Source organism: Nansenia antarctica (genome assembly GCF_963989245.1).
Source record: "Nansenia antarctica genome assembly, chromosome: 7".
NCBI lineage: Eukaryota > Metazoa > Chordata > Actinopteri > Argentiniformes > Microstomatidae > Nansenia > Nansenia antarctica.
In genome coordinates, this window is record NC_137677.1 from 42,976,351 (window position 1) to 43,000,974 (window position 24,624).

General features: G+C 42.6%; 1 protein-coding gene across 1 annotated transcript; it reads right to left on the reverse strand.

Moving 5' to 3' along the window:
- Positions 1–1,224: 1,224 nt before the first annotated feature.
- Positions 1,225–19,685, reverse strand: ppp1r1c (protein phosphatase 1, regulatory (inhibitor) subunit 1C; the record flags this gene model as incomplete). Its single annotated transcript, XM_080536769.1, has 4 exons — positions 1,225–1,364; positions 3,278–3,430; positions 17,891–17,951; positions 19,605–19,685. The coding sequence occupies 4 exons, from the start codon at positions 19,683–19,685 to the stop codon at positions 1,225–1,227; spliced, it is 435 nt and encodes a 144-aa protein (XP_080392895.1).
- Positions 19,686–24,624: the final 4,939 nt, after the last annotated feature.

A 24,624-nucleotide genomic window follows, 5' to 3' on the forward strand; every position in this document is an offset into this window, starting at 1 on the left:
TAAAAAAAAAATATAAAAAATCACCCATTGAGAATATCCGAGCATTCAAACCAAAACATATTTAAGCAATATCACATGAGAGGGAGTGCTGTTATACTGAATATCAGCACGGCTGTGATTCAGTCGTAGGTACGAGGCCGCAGGCCTGGGGGGGGGGGGGGGGGGGGTGGGCGGGTATCACTCATGTGCTCCCCTACAGTGTCCACTAGGCTCCAGAGAATGTTTGAATAATATTTCTTAGTAATGGTAAGTTTTTATAAGATAATTGAAGGGTGAAGAAACTTACAGGTATAACAGCCGTTCATAAAATGATGAACTTTATTATTTGGTCACACCAGTCTTGCACATGACACAGATGCTGCAGACCCTGCAGAGAACAGATTAAACTGCATGTACAAAAGCCCGGCTTCAGTATAAAATACTACAAAAATATCAGAAGTCAATCCATCTGAAATATCAACCAGAGTGTTTTTACATTATAAGATGATACTACCAGGAGCCAAAAATAGAAGAAGACATTGTGTTATTTTCTGTTATATAAGAAAAACAAACATTGGTGCATTTCCAAATAAGTCAGTATTGCTGTTTTCCATATACTCTCTTATTACAATCTGTAATGATAATGAACAATTTACATAATAAATCAAAGGATTACAAGTACAGTTCCGGACGAGAGAAGTTAGTAAAATTGTATTTTCTGAAATGGAAGGCTGAATAATATGTAACTAGCTTGACTTATTTAGGTGTGTGTGTGCTTTAGCCAGCATCTATGACTATAATAGTCATGCCATACAGTCTAACCTCACCTCACTCTAAACCAGATCTGGGTTCAAATAGTATTTGAAATAATTTCAAATATTCAGCTGTGCTTGATTGTGTTTGCCTGGTTCAATTGAACCAATGAAATAGTCCTAAACGTGCAAACCCCACCCACCCGGCACACCTGACAGGCTTAAGCAAACGCTGAAAGTATTTGAAAGGATTTAAAATAAAACAATTTGGCACGCTCTGATTCAATAATTCCCAAAAGCTGTATTAATCTGGAGCCAGGCTAGAAGAAAAGGTTACCAGGTTAAAAACAACGCAGTTTGGCATAATCTATCACCAAAACGTTCATAACGTTTCATAACTCACTGTTGTCTGGTCCAATGTGATTGATAAAGTTGACTCTAATCTAATGACCTGAAAGCTTAAAGGTCAACACAGGCTCCTTTACTTTCAATCTCACTTCTGTTCACTTATGGAGCCTTCCTCCTCATCCTCTTCCTCCTTCTCTTTCTTCACCTCCTCCTCCTCCTCCTCTTCCTTCTCCTCCTCCTCTTCACGGAATGTTATCTCTCCCTGTGTCTTCAGAAGCCTTGCCCCTGGGAGTGGAGGACAGAGTACAGGGTCATGTGTGGAATGTGGCAGACTCTGTGTCTACAATCATGCTAAGGAGGGCAATATAAAACACCCGCAGTACACTGTGTTCTACTAGCACGCGCACATGCACACACACACACACACACACACACACACACACACACACACACACACACACACACACAATCTAACACAGTGCCCTGCATAAGTAATGGAGCAGTGAAGCATTAGTGCTCTCTACATACCAAAAGTTTGAGATTCTCAGCTTTTATTTGATGGTATTTGTGTACATATTAGTTTCAGCATTCAGAAATTACACTACTTTTTAGGCATAGACCCCCTGCTTCAGGGTAACCAAAAGTAATAGACAGATTTATCAAATGTCCAAAGTAAGCAGCCATGTTTATTATGTGGTGGACAATCCTGTGCATGCAATAATTGCCTGAAGTCTGCAACCCTTTGACCCCACCAGCAGCTAGGTTTCTACTCTGGCCATGCTCTGCCAGGCCTGTACTGCAGCCATCATCCGCTGTTGTTAGTTTCTCAGTATTGTTTTTTTTGAGTTAAGTCTTAATAAGACTATTTAAGTGACTGCTCCTGGTGTTTCTGGACACCTCTCGGAAATGAGAAAGACGTCAAATTCGTCTTTAAAGTTTTTTTTTTTTTTTTCAGATTTTCGTTTTTTTAGCTAACATTCAACTCGAAGATGTGAAGTACCCACTCGTTATTTTCCCGAACAGTTTTACGTTCATTAAATAAGTGTAATCTATAACACAATGACTTCGTTTCTTGTTGTTTGATGGGGATTCATTATCTTTGATGGGGATTTTCTGTGCTTAGTGATTTCCGGTATAGCAACTTTCAAATACTCATGTCGTCTTCAATTTGTTTCCGATTTCAATGTATGATGCATCATTTGAAAGCTTACAATCTGTAGTTTAAGCACATGTAAAAAACAGAAAAATGATTTCGCCTACAGGTAGCCCTTTTCATTGGGCTGTGTCACTAATATGATCAGGAAATAAAATGCATTTCCACCTGTGCTGTCTCCGGGTGAAAATTCTACCCTTAAGGGGTAGAGTGAATCCCCTTTGCTGTTGAAGCAAATGGTTGATGTTGTTGATTGTGATTGTTTTTTTAAGTAATTTTTTTCTGAGTGGGGCAGTCCCACTCATATTTGTTATATTGACAGATACAGTGAAGTTTAGACAGGAAGGATGGATGACATGCAGGATATGTCCCCGGCCGGAATCGAAACGGGGACCCTGCGGTTACGTGGTCAGCGCCTAATCCGCTACGCCACCTAAGCGCCCCTTTTGATTGTGATTGTGGATTGTGATTGTGATTGTGATATTCTGACAATCAATTCAGATTCAGATTTCGAGTTTGCCATGTTGGACGTATTCTTTGACACACCGTAGCTTTCTAGCTGTGTCTAGCCGTCTGGGAGCATGCGTCAACATTTTCAGCATTAAAATGTATGGTAGCGACTTGGCTACATTACATTTGAATGCAGCACAACACAGTTACCACACAAAAATATAATAATGTTTAGTAACAGACACAGGGTCTATAGAGCCAAAAGAAGAAAAAATGCTTCACTATCCCATTATTTACGCAGGGCACCGTATGCCAACATTCTCACTGCATCGGTCTTATTATAGGGGTCTATTGTGTGTACGCATGAGGCTGTTGTGTCAGCAGTAACACAGTCATCATACAAGTAACAACATAGTAGTAACATGTTGCATTGTGCTTTTCATTATGGCTTTATAAGTACATAGTAACAGTTTTTAGACTGCATTTTACACTTGTGTGATAACCTAAACTGCACACATTACAAAGATAACAAACAACACCCATTGCGATGTAATGGCAGTGTTATTACACAGGTACAGAGTTGAAGAGGGCCTACCTGGGGTGAAGGGAGGCTGGTGCTGGTAGGGGGTGTCTTTACGTCTGGGAAGGACACCTGATGACTCCTCTGAGGCTGTGTCTGAGTGGGAGAGCTGGGAGAGTCTGTCTTTGTCCTCACGTCCTCGACAGGAGTCTGCTGAGGGCTCCCTGCCTGTGGAGGGGACACAGTACACACTTAGTACATCATACACAGCAAAACAGACCTGTTCAACTTTGTAACATTTTAAAAACATTTTGGTTTCTGTCTGCTCTTGAGAAGTCTCCTCCTGCGAGAAGTGACCAGGAAGAGAATCTCTTCATCAGACAAACAACTGGTGTCAAAGAAGTACGTGGTGCTACCACACTACCACAGACCTGGGCTGAAAACTAGTTAAAATATTTTCAAACACTTTGGCTGGTTGCTTAAGCTTGCCTGAAGTTTCAGATGGGAGGGGTTTGCACTTTTGGTTCAATTCCATTAGTTCCACTGTTCCAGTCAAGCTTAATTTACCACTTCTATGCAGTATTTGAAATTATTTAAAATATTGTTTAAACCCAGGTCTCCATGACCTGCCACTCTGCAGTCAACACAAGAGACAAGTCAGTTGTTTTTATTTATTGAGTTATCGATCATTTCACAAAATTCAACTACAAACAAGCATCGCTTCTCATACAATAATGCGCACTAACGCACAGTATAATAGAGCAGACAATATTCGCATACTGTACTGTACATGCACTTCATATTGAAAATGAATTTCAATGTCATGAGAGATACAGATGAAGGTAGAAAACAACTTACAGTGCAAAGCTTAAAAGTACACAGTTGGTAAGAGCTCACGTGAAGGCTTGCAAGCAGGAGAATTGACAATACTAAATGTGTGGATAAAGCATATCATTCGTGTTTTTTTTGCAGTTGTCTTTTTATTTTCTACATTGTATTTATTTCCTCTGTCTGTTTTTACATTTGTATGCCAGTGTGCGGAAGAAAAATCAATACATTTGATGAACATTTCATGGGCAAGTTTTCTTGTCTTATCTTAGAACAGTGCTTGTGGAATACAATGGTGTTATCGTGATATAGACGATGGACTCGACAAGCTTTTCTGATCACACTCTGGTGTCTCAGGCGACTCTCCTGTATGATACATAACATAATATAACATAGGCACATAACAAAAGGGAACAAGGACACAAACAAAAGTGGGTTCAATACACAACTCATATATGATACAAGTACCATGGTCACATATATATGTATATGTTATATATCATATATATATTGTATCATATATCATCAAGCCTATGTTGATTTACCTGATGATTTTTCACATTCAAAACCAGCCTCTGTCTGTTGTGAACTGGGTAGAGTAATAGTGTGTATGGGGTGGTACGGCAGATCAACTTGAGATCTATGCCATTAGTAGCCTACTACTGCTACTTTTGTGTATTTGATCTATTTTATTGCCACTAGTGCAAGTGTTTTCTTTCATTGCCCCCTGAAGTTCATCTAGACTCAAACACCTTCAGCTACGTTTGGAGGACGTGTGTTTGTTTTGGAATTCGTTTGGAATTGTCTCTTGATACACAGAATGTTTTCTGTTTTATTTTCTGTTCCATAATTACTGATAATTAGAAGCATTGTGCTTTCCAGCATGAACGAGACCGGAGAGATAGTGTTACTGTAGGGATAGTCAACAAGCAGCTGAAGTACTGACCATTTAACCTGAGGCAACTGGCAATAATGAAAACTCCAATATTGGCATATTTACAAGCGACATCTGCAATGAAAACTGAACTGAATCTGCTCTTTTTCTGTACTAATTACTCTGGCATGAATCAGGCTATTCACACTACGGTGCACAGATTACTGTAAGTAGTTTGTTCTGAGTCCGAGGATGTTGATTCTTAAAGCCATCGCTTCAACTTTTGTGACCGATGGCTGTATAGTCTAATGATTGACAACATTAGATTGAGGACATGGTTCTTTGTTGAGCCCTGAGGGATAGCTGTGTGACTGGGATGATTTAGCTCTTGTGGTCGATCAATAGTTGAAGCTAATGTAGATTTAGAGTAGCCTTGTCTTTCCAGGAAATATTTCTATATCTATGAGTCAGCAATGGTCTTAAACTCCTAGTCATGCTCATCAGTCACAGTATGCTGTTTTCTAAATGAATCTTGAGCATAAAGCTCATAATTATTTGTGTAGCTAATTACTTTTTTACTGAACAGCAAATAACCATTAAACACATGACTGTATTGCACTTTCACCTCACGATGTAGTCGACAGTATGTATGAGTTTGTTTGTATCCTGTATGCTTTTATAAAGTAGCCTTGAGAACCGATGGTTCTCTCGAACCTAATGGCCCATAGGGCAGGTGCCTATCTCCTGTTTCCATAGCGTGAGGCGGCTTGATGTACAAGTACACGCCCTGGACATGGGGGCACACCCTGCTGGTATGTCGCAGGTTCTTACCTCCCAATCCAACTCTTTATGTATGCTGCTTTTATGGACAGCTGCTATTAGTTTTGTTTTTAGTTGTTGTTTTTGCATTTAACCTGTATCTGTTGCTCTATACCTAGGTAGTACCAACATTACTGGAGTGTTGTTGACCAGTGTTGTATTACTACACAGGTCTAAAGCAATTCAAAGTAGAGTGTGTACTGAGGAATCCTATGTACCTACATCACTGACATGTATGGAGGCAACCAATACCACCAAATGAGTCTATGCAGGATGCTTACATCTTTCATAGTTTGCATTCAACCACACACAAATATTCAAATGAAAACACATTGCGGAAAAAAAAAAAACATAATGTGTACTAAAAATAAATGCATTCTAAAATAACAACGGCTAACAGGAAGCCATGCACCAAAGGGACATGCTCTAATGATTTGCTTCTGAAATTCCCTTCTAAACTACAGACTGCAGACAGCTCAGATACATCACTGAAACATTCGTTAACAGCAAACACACAAGGGCAAAATAAGTTGAAGTGGTTGCAGAATGTGTATGTGTGTGTGCATGTGGGGGGGGGGGTACGCCTACCTTTCATGTTGGGCTGAGTGTAGACACTGTGCTTCCTCTGGGCGGGACAGGGCTCAGCATTATGGGCCTGGTGAGAGATGGGGTGGGATGGAAAACAACAGCATGAGAGTCACAGATCAGATTTCACTGACGCTATTTCAGGAGCCAGGTAATCAATGTTAACTGCATCAGACATGCCTCCAGAAAGCATGATAGAGGCCATAGCCTGCTAGGGAGGATCCTCAGGGATGTTAACACAGGCCTATCTGGCTGTCATACTACGCTTATCCACATTATTATCGACCTGTCAATCTATTCATCGCTCTCTCTTTCCCACCATTTCTCATACACACGCCAGTCAGACCTCGTCAATCATTTCCCTCTTGGCAGCTAGAGTGAACCTAAACAACCGGGCATAAAGATGTATGCATCAGGAAACTGCAACCAACGGGAAGCTACAATAAGAAAGAATGCTTTGCTAGGAGGTAGGTTTGGCGGTCGAGGAGAGCGTATAACTAAGACTTGCTTCCCGAAAGTCACAGGTCCGAGTTGGCTTTTGAGGGAAAAAAAAGGGCTTTTAGTTGTTTGCTGATGCTACTGTTTCTCCTGACAACTTACCCTTATTCTAACCACTCATAGTTAATTCCTAACCATAACCCTTACCTTAGCTAATGCCTAAAACTAAAGCTGTTGCCACCACTGTACTTCATGGAAACTTTAAGATTACACATGGAAGTCCCACATAAACATCTTTGCATTTTCTGCAATTATTTATTGCAACTGTACATAGTGTATGTCCTGTGTTTTTCATGAACATAATTATCTGTTGGTCCTACCTCTCCTTGATGACTCATCGTCTGCCTGTCATCTGTGGAGAGAAACATAAGCATTAGTCAGTTGACTGTGTGTGTGTGTGTGTGTGTGTGTGTGTGTGTGTGTGTGTGTGTGTGTGTATGTGTGTGCGTGCGTGCGTGCGTGCGTGCGTGTGTGTGTGTGTTGATTTTAGAATACAGGAGGAGGGGTCATCATGTGTTAATGGGTCAGGGTTCATGGTTCATGGTTCAGGTCACGGCTGACCCCAGGCTCTCATAGATAACTCACCATCTCTTCCCCATTGACCTTCTCTGAACTGACATTGATCTCTGACTAGCAGTTCTGATTCATTGGGATCATTGCATGGCTGGTGTGATGAGTTTTTACCCAATGAACTGTAGTAGACAACTGTAGTAATTAAGGCTGGCACTGGACCACATGAATGGCACTGGACCACAAACCAGCCTGAGGTATTTTTCAGAAAACATGCGCGGCACTAAGATAACATTTCGTCCACTGACTGTCTACAATGGGCTTAAATCCACGATCAGTGAAACATTTCTCAATGAAAACAAACTTGGGTCCCTTCTGGTTATTTTTTCTAAAGTGCAACACCATGTTTTCTGTATTGTAAGGTTAGTTCCAGCAAAAAGAAACCTGTGTCACCCAACTCCGTCGTCAAATTTAAGCATTTTAAAAATCAATGTCACAGACACAACTTTTTGCTTTAGGAGACAGTTGGAGATTTGGAACTTGAAGATTCAAAATGATACATTCACAAAAATTTGAACAAAAAATATTTAGAACTAAAATGGCATATGGATAAGGAAATAAAGGCATAGTTTTTTCAGCTTGAAGAGGGGACAATTCACTGAAGTGGGCTTTTTATGTGATCTTAGCGCTTAAGATGCTTTTGGGAAACTCACTCTTGTATGATGTTGGTACATGTATCAACATACATTTCCCAGGCACTAAAGGCAGCAAAACATATGGGGCACATTACCAGTCAGGAAATGTATAAACTGTTACCACACAACAATAGCTGAATGAAGTCAGTGTATCCAGAAGGAAAAAGCCTACAGCCATGGGAGTGCTATGATGTCACACACTCTGCAGTAGTGGGCAGGAGAGAGTGCATTAGCATTCCCAAGAGTCATCTAAGGCCTTTATAACACTCCTAAGCGCTGCCTCTGTTGTCGCACCAGTCATCCTCACTGGTCCAAAAGAAATGGCCAGCTGTGGTTTAATACATGTTTTTATGCCTGAACAGAGACCTGAAAACATTAAGGCACATCAACACTTACCTTTATAAAGCTTGTAGCTGGAAATACTTTTTTTTTTTTTTTACTAAGCCATGCCAACAGTTTCCACAAAATCACTGAGTCAGCATTGAAACTACAGTCAATTTAGCGCAACAATGTTCACAGTTTCCACATACTGTATTCTCTTCTACATAGTCAGCAGATTGTGGCCTCAAAGCTACAGTCACTGCAGCTCAACTCTGATAACACAACTGGTTCTCGAGGCTAGAACTGGATGCACGATACACAATCGTCATGCGACACCATAGGACATCATCGACCTTCGTAAGTGGCCTCTCATGGAGATAGAATTGAGATCAGAGGGGAATACCATTGAGACAAAGACCTGCTTGTACTGTAGCTGGAATAATGGGCCATGGCTGAACAGAGTCCTACGCCAACCACCTACAGGCAGAACAGCATACAGTACACAGACGGAAAAGCTGAGCAGCTGAGAAAGTGTCACTCTCTCTACACAAGCTTCAGTCTAAACTCTCCAATGACATCTAGCCAACAACTCTCGCTTGGGATTTCCCAGAAACTTTCATGGTAAAATGCCAGTAAACGTAAACCGAAAACAGAAGACTCCTGTTGGCATTGGTTATCTAAAGGCTGCTATAAAAACAAATGCTCTGGCATTGAAAAGCAAGTTCTACATGCAGCCTGCCAAGAGAAAAGAGTCAATGGACAACCAGACATCTTGGAACCATGGCTGCACATTAACGCCATCGAACTGGAAGCCAAGCTGTAAGCTGGTGGATGGACGCGGGCTCTGGCTACTGTCAGACTGGCTGCTAGATGGAAGGTCTGGCCTCCAGCAGACATTTTAATTGCCACCCAGCAGATTTGCATGTGTGATGGTCTGTCACGAAGACAAGTACATTCTCTGCCAGCCTTGAGAGGAGAAGGCCCGGCACGTACTGCATCAATTAACAATCAGTCACAAATAACTGCAAAGTCTAAGTAAGTGAATCAGCTATAGAACAGTGAATCAGATATAGTCATTGTAAGTAAAACCGCTGATGAGAACATGAACATAGCAAGGTCTGCTAATGTAGGGTGTTAGGGGGTGCAGAGGTCTGAGGAGGAAGACCCCAGTTGTAAAGAGATGATCTTTTTAGTCTTCGGTGGAAGGTAGGTAGTGATTCTGACTCCGCTTATTCCACCACTGGGGCACCAAGACACAGAAGAGCCTTGACTGAGCAGAGCGGCCACTACATCCTAAATGGACTGACTTATATAGCCTCTTATTCCAAAGCACTTTACAATGGCCTCTCATTCACCCATTCACACACACATGACCTTGCGATCATTAGACACCGGCTCTACCTCCTGCGCCATCCTCTTAGAGATGGTGGTGCCAAGTGGCCAGCAGAGGTGGAAGAACAGAGTTATAGGGCCGGGGTTCGGGGGGCTCTGTAGGCAAGCACCAGAGTCTTGAATCTGATGCCAGTTGCTATTAGGAAGAAGGGTGAAGGGTGCGGCGAAGGGGCGTGACATGGGAGAATTTGGGGGAGATTGAAGACAAGATTGGTTGCAGCTTTCTGGATGAGCTGCAGAGGTCTGATGGTGAAAGCAGGGAGCCCCGGCCAGCAGTGAGTTGCAGTAGTGTAGGCGGGAATGGGCCTATCCTTTGAATGTTCTTTGAATCCTTTGAATGCTGTCCAGGATCACAACTAAATTATTTGCTGTCTGGGAGGGGGACAGTGGACTTCTCCGCCGTGTTGGAAAAGTCATGGAGTGGCTTTCCCAGGAAGGAAGAGGAGCTCCGTGTTGTCAAGACTGAGGTTGAGGTGGTGAGCAGACATACAGGCACAGATGTCTGCGAGACACATAGATACACGTTTCACCACCTGTACTACATACTGATGATGATCCAAAACGTCAATGTACAAACTGATGACCAATCATAATCGTGACCTAATCAACACCAGGTTCTCCCATTTAATGTCTAATGTTCATGTTAATGACGTTTATAATAATAATAATAATAATAATAATAATACATTGGACTTATATAGCACTTTTCTAGACACTCAAAGACGCTTTACAAACTGAAAAGATTGAGTAGTAGGCTAATAATAAAAATAAACAAAAAATAAATAAAAGAAAGTATAGGGGTCTAATTCATTTTTAGATTACTAAATCTAAGTCTAAGTGTCTTTGGAGGACAATCTACTCTGTATACTGCAATTACACCTAGATTTCGGACAGAGAAGCGGCGAACAAGCAACGCCACCATCCTCTCTCAACCAGCATTTTTTGAAAAGGTGATTTGCTTAAGGATATGCATCCTTAACGACATGTAGAGGAGTCATCAGCTTAAGATATTGGCCTGAGCGTAAAATCCGATTTATTGAGGGCATGGTACTTGAAGGCATGGTAAAATAGCATTTACAGTATTCTTAATGATTCTAGGATCCAATATGATCGATTGTCTGTCACACAGGGATGAGAAAAGTATTGTCAATCATTATTAACCATGAAACATCTTTTGGAGTCAGATATAATCTAATGTTAACTTGTGTTGATTGGTCATGTGACCACTCATGTTGAATACGATGTATCATGTCCATAATCGTTTTGAAGTCATTATTGGGAATAAATGTAGGTCTTCTTCTTAACCCGTTCTCTATTCTTCAGCATTTTATTTCAAATTCTTCACTGATGACCAATCAAACATCTCTATGTACATACTGATAACCAATTAAAAGTCTACCAGCACACACAAATGACCTATCAAATGTTTATGCCGATGACGACTCAAAGATCTTCATATATACATGACGACCGATTAAACGTCTCTACAAGGCACACACTGATAACCAGTCAGTCATCTCTATCCTCCACTTGTAAGATATTTGGCCAGGCTGAACGCCAAATGATGAGGAACAGGTGCCAAAAACAGCAACAATGTCTAAAGAGGTAATATTGTACCCTTTTCTCTGTGACATTGTGTATTACTGTAGTGACAGGGGTGCTGCTGTCATGCTGTGTTCCTTGTTTGAACAGAAGGCCGTGCTGAGGTGCACAGCTGGAAGGATGTGTGTTTGGTCATTGTCACAGTCAGTCAGTCACATGGTCAGGGTCACTGTGTCTCTCCAGTTTGTCTAATGAACCCAGCTGTTCCTTGGGTTGAAATGGTAACCTAGCATCTCACTGCTTTCAACACATAAGGGATTATAAATGTGACCATCTTGAACCAGGGTAATCTGAAGCATGGGCATTAGCATAGGGAGCTAACACAAGTCTTCACATCTTAGGCAAGGTTGTTCGACATGTTACCATGGTTCACAGTGTGATGTCTCCATAACTGATGACAAGTTCCTATTATTTCTCAGACTTCTCCTTAGTTCAATTTATGCTGTTCTGTTGTCAAAGTCCCTGGTTGCAAGGAGTCTTTCCTCTATTCCTTGCCTCCTCTCTCCTCTCTCATCCTCCTTTAGTTCCCAAAAAAGCATTGAAGGATAAAGTCTTAGGGAAGGAACTTTAGCTCTTCTCCTCCAATGTATTTTGAGAAGGAAATTAGGAAGTAGGGCACGAGGAATAGAGGAAAGACTATGAGGACAAAACACCTGTGTCATCTGTAGTCCTGGGGTCCTTGGGTTGTTATTGGCACAGATCCTGTACAGTCTGTACTGGCCATTCCAAACAGCAGTGGGGGAGAGGACTCCCGACCGGCTTCAGCTGCACTGGAGTCTGTGCTATGCTACTAGCTCCATATGCTGACGCCACAGGGAGGCTTGTTTGTGCTGATCACAGATCAGGTCAGGGTGCCACAGGGGAGTTGTTTGTGCTGATAGCAGATTGTGAGCCATTGTCACACACAGCATGTTCTGTATGCATCTCCAACTCAAGGCTAGATGCCACTTTCACAGTTCCATGAATGAGCAACAGTGTCCATCATTACCAGTCATTCATCATTATCATCATTGTTTTCAATCAACTCATTTGTCTCTCTCTCTTCTCTATGACGGATACTGAAATGAAATAAGATCCAGCGTTGACATAACTGTCATTCCAAATAATCAAAAGGGTTCTCATCATGAGACATATGAAATATGAGAAATATTTGATCTCATATAAGTTGTTGCTATAGTAAGTAAGTAAGTAAGTAAAGCTTTATTTATAAAGCACCTTTCATACAAGAAATGCAGCTCAAAGTGCTTTACAACAGGAATAAGAACATAAAGTGAATATAAAAACATATATAAAAACATATACATGCATAGAATGAATATAAAAACAGGGGAAAACACTAAAAAGAAAAGGTAAAGATCTAACTTTCATATCCCTTTCATCTCCCTACCTTACACAGTCTTTCTGTACTTCCCACTGGCTTTCCACCAGCACCACTATGAAAATATTTACTACCACTTGCCTAATGGCAAGACTGGGCTTTATTTTATTGCCACACCAATGTAAGTCTTTCCTATGAAAATATTTACTACCACTTGCCTAATGGCAAGACTGGGCTTTATTTTATTTCCACACCAACTTAAATCCTTTGTCTATGAAAAATATTTACTACCACTTGCCTAATGGCAAGACTGGGCTTTATTTTATTTCCACACCAACTTAAATCTTTTGCACACCTCTTTCAACTAGTCAGTCTGTGTATATGAATATTAGAGCAGGGGAAAAACAGTAAAAAGAAAAGGTAAAGAAAATACAATGAAAATAAATTTTAAAAAGGGCATTTAAAGTGCAGTAGCTGGCAAATGAGTAGTAGGCAGGTGCAGATGAGCTAGTTGAAGGCTATATTGAAGAAGTGCGTTTTTAGCTTTCTTTTAAAAATATTTAGTGAGCTGGCTTCCCTGATCTCTAAAGGTAATGTGTTCCAAAGCTTTGGGGCATAGTTGGCAAAGGCTGCGCTCCCGATCTTCTTCTGACTATTGCTATTGGACTATTGGAACCTCTAATAAACCTGCGATAGATGATCTTAGTGTTCTTGAGGGCACATAATTGGCAAGGGAATTAGCTATGTACTTTGGGCCTCGCCCATTAAGGGCTTTGTATATAAGGAGGATGACCTTAAAATCAACCCTACATGTTACTGGCAGCCAGTGCAACCTAGTGTGGCACTCCTAGTGTGGCACTCCATTCTTGAAAACCCAAACCTACTTTTTTCTTCATCATAACTTCATCTTACCTGACACCGCCTATACAAGAAGAAGCACATTAAGGTCATGGAGTGGCCTAGTCAGTCTCCGGACCTTAATCCCATAGCAAATCTGTGGAGGGAGCTGAAGCTTCGAGTTGCCAAGAGACAACCTCCAAACCTTAAGGATTTGGAGAGGATCAGCAAAGAAGAGTGGGCCAAAATCCCTCCTGGGATCTGCGCAAACTTGGTGACCAACTACAAGAAACGTCTGACCACTGTGCTTGCCAACAAGGGTTTCTCCACCAAGTACTGAGTCATATTTTGGTAGGTGGTGAAATACTTTTTTTTACTAGTTTTTTTTTACTAAAACACAAATAATTTTTCAAAATTGATATAATGTGATTTTCTGGGATTACTTTATATTCTGTCTCTCACTGTTAAAATGAACCTACCATTAACATTATAGACTAGATTACACAACAGACAGCGCCAGAAAACATTTAAATTATCTAAACATGACAAGATAATGCCAAATAATTCCTATTTTCTGTAAAATAGTGGGGAGTAAAATGGACAAAAAGCCACAAAAAACAGTGCTGCAAAGAAATACATCGGAAAGACGAAGCATTTTTTCTTCTTTAAGTCTATACTCTTGACTTTTAGAAAACCAATTTAGAATCCATTTAGAAATTTCAACCCTTTTTAGTATTGCCCAATTGGCTTGACAGGTTTTCTGGTTAGTCAAGTGTCAACCTCAGGCTTGTCAACAACAGCAGTTTGGGACATCATTCAAAAGAACAAAAACACTCTTCAGCAATCAAAACAACCTGGTAGGCCAAGGAAGACTTCTACAGTGGATGACCGAAGAAAGTTCACCATAATTAAGAAAAAACCCTGTCCCACAGATCAGAACACTGACCAGGAGGTAGGCGTGAATGTATCACTGCAAGGTGTAAATCACTAGTTAGCAACAGAAACCAGACAGCTAAACCGTACCTAAAAGAGCCTGCCGAGTTCTGGAAAAAGGTACTGTCGACAGATGAGACAAAGATGAACAAGTACCAGAGTGATGGCAAGTGTGAAGTGTGGAGAAAAAAAACGACCTGAAATGGCCAAGTCAATCTCCAGATTTAAATCCTATTGATCAGCATTTAAGGGAGGGAATTTAAGGCAAAAAGACCTCAAAACAAAGAACAACTGGCAGAGCATAGCCAGAGAATATACCCAGCATTTGTTGGGGTCAATGGATCACAGACTTCAGGCAGTTATTGCACGCAAAGGATGTTGACCAAAGCACACTAAAATTTGCTTTTTGGACATTCCGATTTTTTCCAATACTTTTGGAGCCGGGAAATAGAGGCAGTATGTTTAAACAAAACAAAAAATCTAAATGTTGAAACCAATCTGAAAGAAAAAAACATTGAAACAAATAATCTCCATTGTGACCCCATAGTGATTGTTTAATTTCAAATCCAAACTGTTGGAGTCTAGAGCTAAAAATAAGTAAATAAATGCAATCCTCTTTCCATGAAGGGCACTGTACTTTATGAGGATGATTAATCATCAGGGCTGAAATCCTAATTCCAGATGCACGCCTTCAAATCTCTCATTGACCTCAATGTGTTACAAATCAAGTACGAGATACGCATGCGGCTCTAAAAGTTAGGATGTCGGCCCTTTTGAGCACAAAACAGTTCTCATATGGGTGATATGGTTTAACGTCCATGACAACAGAGTCTCCTGATTAAAGCATGTACACAATAGTATGCATTCTCAATGAGTATCAAGTTCATCAAGTCACTGCCCTGTCAATCTGGAGTACCTGATGACCAAAATGAGTAGGCTGTCTTACCTGCCTAGAGAGTTTACAGCTATTGTTTTTACTGCAGCCTATATCCTTCCGGAATCCGGATGCTAATCCAAACTGCACACCCAGATGGAGCCTTTATCGTTGGAGGGGATTTCAACCACTCCAACCTGAGAACTGTACTTCCACCAACATCCAACATAATCTCCTGCCACATTCCCCTCTCCCACCTGGGACAGTCTGATCACCTCTCATTGTCTCATACTCCCCAAGTACACACCACTCATATGAAACCAACAGTGAGAACAGCCAAAGTCTAGCCAGAGGGAGCAGACTCTACACTACAGCACTAGTTTCAACACACTGACTGGAGTATTCTTCACCACTCAGGCCACCCTGAACTCCCACACGGACATTGATTCATATGCTACTGTTCTGGATTAGCTCAACACATGTGTCAACAGTGTCACCACTCACAAACAGATTAGAACTTCCCCTAACCAGAAGCCTTGGAAGAGCAGTGAGGTCTGCTCACTGTTGAAGGCACTTGACGCCACTTTTAGGCCTACAGCTCATCCAGGGCTAACCTGAAGAGTGGCGTCAGGAAAGCCAAACACAACCACAAACTGCAGATTGAGAAGCACTTTCAACAACTGATCCCCGACGCATGTGACAGGACATCCAGGCCATCCAGGCCATCCAGGCCATCACGGACTACAAGCCCGAAAACACAGCCTCTCCAACCAGCACTACCTCCCTCCCCAACCAGCACTGCCTCCCTCCCCAACCTGCCCTGCCTCCCTCCCTCCCTCCCCAACCAGCCGTGCCTCCCTCCCCAACCAGCCCTGCCTCCCTCCCCGACAAGCTCAACCACTTCTACGCTCGCTACAACCGGGGCAACAAGGAAACTCAACCCCTTCTCAGATGACCCTGACTGCTGGCCCCGACTGCTGGCCCCAAACGTAAGTTTATTTACAAGCCATGTATCACTATCACTCACCCGAGTACAAATCAGGAAGGCAGACGATACAGTAAAGCAAAAACAAGCAAAATTCGCTGACAAATAAGTATTAATTATACAAATTATAAGTATATTGACTGGGATCTTCAACACTTAAACTTTCATATTATGAAAAAAAATAAAATAAATGTAACTGCTGACATTGCCTCTCCTCTGCCTACCTGCTATGAGAGGTTACGTAATGTTGCCGTAAAGTGGTATTGGGAGCGGATGTATCGGAGTAGTACGAGTACATGAGCACAGTATCGGGTATGAGTATGAGTATTAGTATCGGTGCATTGCTAACACCAACACAAGGATGCTGTTCATTGACTTCAGGTCAGCATTCAACACCATTGTCCCCTCCAAGCTGGTCATCAAACTCAGTGACCTTGCATCAGCACCTCCCTCTGCAACTGGACCCCGGACTTCCTGACCAACAGACCCCAGTTTGTTAGGTTAGACAACCACACCTCCTCCACTCTGACACTGAACACCGGTGTCCCACAGGGCTGAGTGCTGAGCCCTCTCCTCAACTCCCTCTTCACCCACGACTGCGTGTCTGTGCATGGCTCTAACACCATCACAAACGACACCACGGTGGTAGGCCTAACCCTAAAAACCTACATCAATGGGTTGGGGGTGGAGTGTGTCTCCAGCTTCAAGTTCCTGGATGTCCACATATCCGAGGACCTCTCTTAGACCCTCAACTCCTCCACCCTGGTCAAAAAGGTGCAGCAGCATCTATACTTCCTGAGCAGACTGAAGCCCATCTGTCTCCTAGGATCCTGGTCAACTTCTATTGGTGTACCATCAAGAGCATTCTGACAAAACTGCATCATAGTGTGGTATGGCAGCTGCTCTGTCTCCGCCCATAATGCAACGGGTGGTGAAAACCTGCCAATACATCACCGGTGCCCAACTCCCTGCCATTGAGGTCCTCCAGTGCAGGTGGCGTCTCCCCCTCCCCTCCACCCGCCAACAGGAGGAACATTGACTCCCAGTTTCACTGTACCCTCCCCCCCATACCTCTACTGGCTGCACACTTAGGACTACTCAGGACTACTGCTTGGTTACATATATCATATTCATTATATTAGTCTCTAATTATGTATCTTACATAACATATCTCAAGACCTATTGCCCTTGTTCAACTGTACATATTCCTATTCATCTCATGTATATTCACTTATTATATTCATTTATTTATACTCACTGTAATACTTATACTGTAATACCATGCACTGTCTACAATATCATGTCTTTTGCACTATGCCACTATTTGCACTGGTTAGATGCCAAACTACATTTTGTTGTCTCAGTACTTTGTGCAATGACAATAAAGTTGGATCTAATCTAATCTAATCATTATTAACCACAAATTGCATGCTGGTTAGGCAGTATTAGGCATTATCTTCGAGTGGTTAAGGAACGGGTAAGTTCTCAGTTGAATGCATTAGCATACATCAGCATTAGCAACAATTAGCAATAATAATATCATATATCAATATCATAGCACGATTTGAACCAGCGACCTTGGGTATTGTGTAAACATCCACCAGAGCAGTGACTTACCTATTGTTTCTGGGCCACGATAGATGACCAGGGTGGCTGGGGTTGGTCTTCTCTTGCGAATCTGGCACAGAGAGAGAGAGAGAGGGGGGGGGGGGGGTAAGATGGTGTAGGTGATGTCAAATTGTCAGCTACCTGTTTGTTTTGGAATATGACGTCAATGGGAAAAGAGTGGGCAACGCTATCGGAGATAAATGGAGCGAATTAAGAAACCAAAGGAGACGATCAACTCTGGCACACATGTGGTACCGACATCTAGCGAGTGCCTACCATTGTTCACATCCTTACTTACTAACTTATATCTTTGGTACAAGTTGCTGTGGCTTACTGGCATGATGTCATATCTCAGAGTCGAATTCATTCCTGCCTCTGCTATTTAATTTTCAGTACTCAATCCAAACCAATCAAAGAATCCTTTCTGGACATTTTTCATAGATAAGTCCTTGTTTCGTGGATTTTGTTTTTCGTTGTTGAGGACCCATTCCATTGTTCTTTGGTTTCTTTCTATCTTTAAACTGGACGCAGAGACATGCAAACAGTATAGATGAATTCATCTCACTCTGGTTGAGTAGTAAAAATTAACCAGTACTAAGGCCTCTATGAACAGATGAGAGGGTTCGAGAGACAGGAAGGAAGAGGTATTTCTATGCATTTGGGACGGACAGGGAGAGGACATATTCATATAATATGTGGAGGTGTTGATGAAAGAATGGGTACAGACAACATCCATCAGCCTCCAAGTATGGTAGTGCACAGACCTGCTGTGTGGACATGTTTTACAGAGTGGTCTACTAGAGTACCGTGTCAATACAATCAATGGCCTGGGTGGGGAAGTGGTTGTGTGTCTGTGGGTGGCGCTGGGGGTGGGTGTCAAAGCAAGCTGTGAAAGAAGCTGTGCTTCCAATGAGTGAGTAGTAGAGATGTGAACAGTATTCTTGCACCACCAGACACTGTTCCATCTCAATCAATAATCACTCTATGACTTTATAATAACATTTGGGCTGCTAAGAGCTACCCATGATCTCACCGGAATCATCGTCTTGTTCTTTCGATGATAAAGCAAAGAGAAATTCTAATGGCTGTACTTAACAGCATGTTACTGTTTGTCTCTACAAAAGTACGTCATCAGCATATACTGTTTTTGTACACCATGATTTGCTAAATATATATTGAGCATCCAAAAGGCTTTCAGGGTATGGATATGGCTGGAATTGAGCATCTGTCATGCACTCTACTTACTCCACATTTGCTTGAAGTAAAGTGCATGCAAAGCGGGAGCAGCTCTCAAAATGTAACCTGAGTATCAGATTTCAAAACCAGCACAGACTGCAACCGCCTACTCAGTTTTGACACAAACAAATGTGAAATCCCTTCTTCAAGGACTTGAACTGAGAGTTCGCTTCTTCTTATTGACTAATCATGCAGAGTCATACAAGTGTGTAATGAGCATTGCATAGCTGTAACGTTTGGGTTGAGATTCATGTCAACAGTCAGTAAACCATTAAGTCATCATTCACCCAACATCTCTACACAGTTCCCCACTCCAACCATACAACAGCATTGATACAGTCCACCACTCCAAACATACACAACCATTTAATAACATCAATACAGTTCACCACTACAACATATACAACAATTAGGGATCTATCCTTTCCACCACTCCCCATACACAACTACTTAGAAACATTGTTGGAACTGAATATGTTTTACTCACATGCTCAGCTGCCTGTGGGTCTAGCTGGCTCTGGAACATTGGCACAGCAAACTGGATCTTCTTTGGGCTGTTCGGCTCCATGTTTTGAATGGGCAAGAGAGACAGAGAGATAGAGAGAGGGAGAGAGTGATCAAAAGAGAGAGAAAGGAAGAGAGAGGAGACTGCACACAGGGAGCAGCTGCTAACAGCAGCAGCAGCAGCAGAAGCTTCTTGTCTTCCCTCTTCCTTCTGATGAGTGAGCCCTGGGACTGGACAGCTCTCTCTCTCTCCTCAGCCCGCCTCTCTGCCCTGCCCTGCCTCCGTCAAAGAGAGACGGGAGGGAAACAGGGGAGGAGAGTAGAGAGGGGGGAGGATAAAGAGAGATGGGGAGGGGGGGGGTAAAGAGTGAGAGAGACAGAGAGAGAGAGAGAGGTAACGGAAAGAGAAAGAGAGAGAAGAGAAAGAGAGAGAACAACCCCCCCCCCCCCCCCAGAGCTTATCAGACTGATATTCTGAGCGCCCTCAGTGGCCTCTGATGAGCCGGGTGCTCTCTGATGGCCACAGAACATTCAGTCTCTCCTCTCTGGGTAGCATTACCCCAACCCCGCCCCCCCCCCATCAGTGCAACATAAGCCCCCAGTGGGAGTGAGTTGCTGATGCAGCGTTAATTATTGATAAAGCCAGGTTCAGGAAGCTATCTGGCTCTTCAACCCTCTCATCCCTGTGTGAGGCTGTTAGACCTCTCTGTCATTTAGACATACAAGCAGTGTGAACCTCCAGGCCTGAGGCGAAGTGGACTGAAACACTCAGAACACTCCCGGACACGTGGTTTCTTTTTAATCATTCATACTTTCTGTCATGGTATATAATGTCAGTGTTATTATTATGGTTGACAGAAGAACTATCTTGAGGGGGGTAAGGGATATCATTGTGGATCTCATAGCCCTGGATAGCCCTATTGTGTCGTCGGTGATGTGTGCTTCAAAACAGCTTTGTGTTGACGTCATGTAGAACTCACAGGACGGACACCGAGTGCCTTTTTCGTACGTCTAGAATTGATGACGGTGCATTTCAGTGATTCTGTTTTTCACTCGGTTATTCCGTCACACACCTCAGCAAAGCGCGCGATCTAACAGAACGGCATGTTCGTCGGCGCCTTAACCCGAAGCACACCTCCACTCCGCCATAAACAACATTTGTCTCAGTGTGACTCAACTTTCCCTATTTCAGTGAGATCTCGTACATGAGCTGAGCTGAGTTGCAGATGACATCTCACAGACCCTCCTATCCAGTGGCAATACATGCATTCATCTAAAGTAAGTGGAAAAAAACAACTAGCCTACTATATCACAATCATCCCGAGTAAGGACCTTCTGTTTCGAATCGGACTGAGGAGGTCCTTACTTGGGATGATTGTGATATAGTAGGCTAGTGCTTATTTAATAAACTGTTGCTTTGTCCACCATCTTTGGAATACAGGTAATGGTGTCAGAATGCTGTCTGGAGGAGAAGGGTTACTGTCCAGCTGGATGTTGACCTGTTTTCATCAAACTTGATGCGAGTCAGAGGTGATTCGCATAAGGCAAAAACCACATCAAGCGAGCGTATCGAATTAGAGGTGATTTGCATCGAGTTTATGCGAATCAAGCCATTTCCATAAAATGTCTCATGCGAATCCTCTCAAAATGGGAATCAGAATGTTTTAAGGAAACGCACCTAGTGACGCCCTCAGTCAGTAACACTGTCAGTAGGCCTACCCCTGTCTGTAATCGTTCCCAGCCCTCCTCCAGAGAGAGAGAGAGAGAGAGAGAGAGAGAGAGACAACAAGAGACAACACAGGGTAGTGAGAGAGAACAAGACTGCTTTCTTGTCAAGGTGATTGTGAATAATAATGCAAAAACTCCATAGGACAGATCATCTGTCGGCTCATTTCGAAAGGATCGAGGCCACACACAGAATGGCCTAGTTTAGGAAACCTAGATAAAGCCAAGTCCTGAACTAAAAAGACCATGTTCAATGGATAATCCCCATCAATATTCCTGCGGGAAACTGCCCCAATATTGACACTTTCTGATGATGATGATGATAATGATAATAATAATAATAATAATAAGTGCAATATAAGTAAATACATTTTGATAATTGACCCATTACTCTGCATTAGTGGCAAAATCTAACGTTCAACATTTTAAACAGATTCTGTAGTATTCAAGGTGTAAGACGCACAGCACAGTGAGACCATAGTGTAAGAAAAATAATACTTACGCAATGACCGACTACACTAGTTATTCATCCTGGGCCAAGTCGGTCTGTGTGTGTGTGTGTGTGTGTGTGTATGCGTGAGACACTGGCCCACAGTTCCAGTACCTAGCTTACAGTGTTATTACCTCCCTGCCATCCATCAATGGTGCCTAGTTATGCTGAGGTCACCCTCTGTCCACACAGAACACCTAATACCTCTGGGGGGGGGGAATGCCAAGCCATTCCAGTGAGGGCCTACAGGGGGCAGTGTTGGGTAGAGTTGGGCGAGGGTGACGCACAGTTCAGCAGCACATGAAAAAGTGACGTTATCACTTGCATACTATGCTGAGCCTGAGCCGTACATCTCTACAGGACCATGTGTGACTTTGGTAAGTGTCGTTATGTCATCATGCTACGGTCGGTAACCTCTCTTGTCTCTGTCCAACAACCCCATGATTCAGTGTGTCTGCCTGGGCTGGACCAGGGCTGATAAACACAGCCGGGGCCAGGGCCGGATTGAAGCCAGACAGTGGCCCCTTGTGTTGGATTGGAGGTAGGAGTGGGCTGAGTGCAGGAAAATCACTTGTGGACTGAGCAGGGCACGGCGCTGGGCCTGGCAGGGTTCCCCAACATATACAGTACAGAAGGACAACGGTTCACTCTTTAGTTTGGGCTATGTGTCCTTAAAAGTCGGACTAAATTGAACATCAGTAATGATTGTACTGCCCCAAGTCGCTAGCGCGGTATTTGATTGACGGGTGTTTCATTGCTGGGGGGAGAGGAGTTTTTAGCATTGACGGCAGTGGCGTGCAGTCAGGTGAGGCAGGGTAGGCAGTGCCTCACCCAGGCATTTAAGAAAGAAAAAGAATATCAGTCTTTTTAAAATATTTTTTTATTATTTTTTTATCTCAAAAATATATATCTTTTTTATTTATTTTACTCATTATTCTTAACTTTAATGTGTTAAAATGTTGTTAAAATAAATGATGTAAAATGTGTTGTTTTAAAAATATAATGCATGCCCTGGCACCAGGAGAGTTTGCTCCCAAAGCTAGCTGATTGCTGGCGAGAGGCTGAGGCAGTGCCTCTGTGCTATGCGAAGTAATAGACCAACGGTTTCGTAGGTTTGCGCATGCGTAGTCTGTTCTCACATTGTCTTCATTGATGGACGTTGAAGCACCGTGCGACGCTGCCTCTGACAGCATGATTGACAGTTTGCGTTTGGCTTGCCGTAGCGGCATTCCTCTGCTGTTCGCGCCGCGGTTCTAAATTTCCCCAGCTAACTTGAGATCAGCATCATGGATATCCAACAGTTAAAAAGATTTTCAACCTTCAGTTTTGAGCAAAAAACGAAATGTGATTGAAAATGGGAGGGCAACACCTGACCTATCTCAATTAACCCAAAGGAAGGGACAGAAGATTGTACGAACATTTCAAACGGAATGGTACAAAAAAAAGGACTGGCTGTGTGGATGTAGCCAGGCTAACAAGCTTGAAGCTGTTCTGCTTCCCTTGCCTACTGTTCTGGTCTAGCGACAGCGTGTGGGTGAAAGGGGGCTACTGTGACCTGAACAATTTTCCAAGAGCTTTAGAGAAGCATAAAAAATCCACAGCCCACATCCACTCTCAGATGGCCTTGAAAACCTTTGGCAAAAGTCGCATAGACATGGCCCTGGATGAGCAGCACCGGCTGCATGTTACTGCACACAACGCAAAGGTAAAGGAGAACAGGGAAATCTTGAAAAGCCTAATTGATGCAACATGCTACCTTGCTAAACAAGAATGAGCATTTCGTGGGAATTGTGTCGAACTTTTACATTTGATGGCAGAAAAGGATGAGAAATTAGCCGCACATTTGCCTACGTGCCGGTTCAAATGCTGTAAATCCTGTGTTGTTGATGCAGGTGAATTTATATTGTCATTGAGCTGTTTTGCGTGCTGCTGTAAATCCTGTTGAGATGCAGGTGAAACATACAGGCTGTTGCGCTACGCTATGTGTAGTTATGAGATAACAATACATTTGACATTTTTGACCAGCTATTTGATAGTATAGTATATATGGGCTATGTGATTGACTTTATAGTATAGTATATTAGCCTACATTACATTACAGTCATTTAGCCAACGCTTTTATTCAAAGCTACTTACAATAATTGCATTTAACGTAGGAGTCAGTGGCGGCTGGCCGATAGAGGGCGCTGGGGCGCCGCCCCCACCTTCACTTCCTAGTTCCCCACCTTCACTTCCTAGTTGCGATTTGTAAAAGTTTTTTTTTTAAATAAACATTGTTTATTCACAAAATGCGGCTGATATTCTGTCGGCGCCTATCAGCATTCATTAAAAATCCTCCAATACAATAAACATTTTATCTGTGTGTGTGTAAAATTCACTGTTAAAATACATAGGGGGAGGCGTCGGGGCGCCGGTCAATGCAAGTCTATGGCAGGCCGAATACTTTTCGCTTACACGTGAGCTGTAGCAGCGCTCCAATTGGCTGTCTCCTATTTCTAGGCCGGGGCGCAAAAATGTGCGTCCTGAATATCCGGTTGTTAAGTCTGACGTTAAACGTGACGTTTTGCAATTTCCGGCTTTTACAAAAAAAGAAAACAATGTGGTGGTCTGTAAACTGTGCAGAAATGAAATGGCCTATCACAGGAGTACATCTGCAATGAACGAGCACCTCAAGCGAAAGCATCCTGGAGCTCTTTGTGAAGACAGCCGCAAGATACCACCGTAAGTCAGCGTTGTATTTCTGTTCACTTTTCCGGCCGTGTATGAGTGAAAAATTGATAGCTACTAG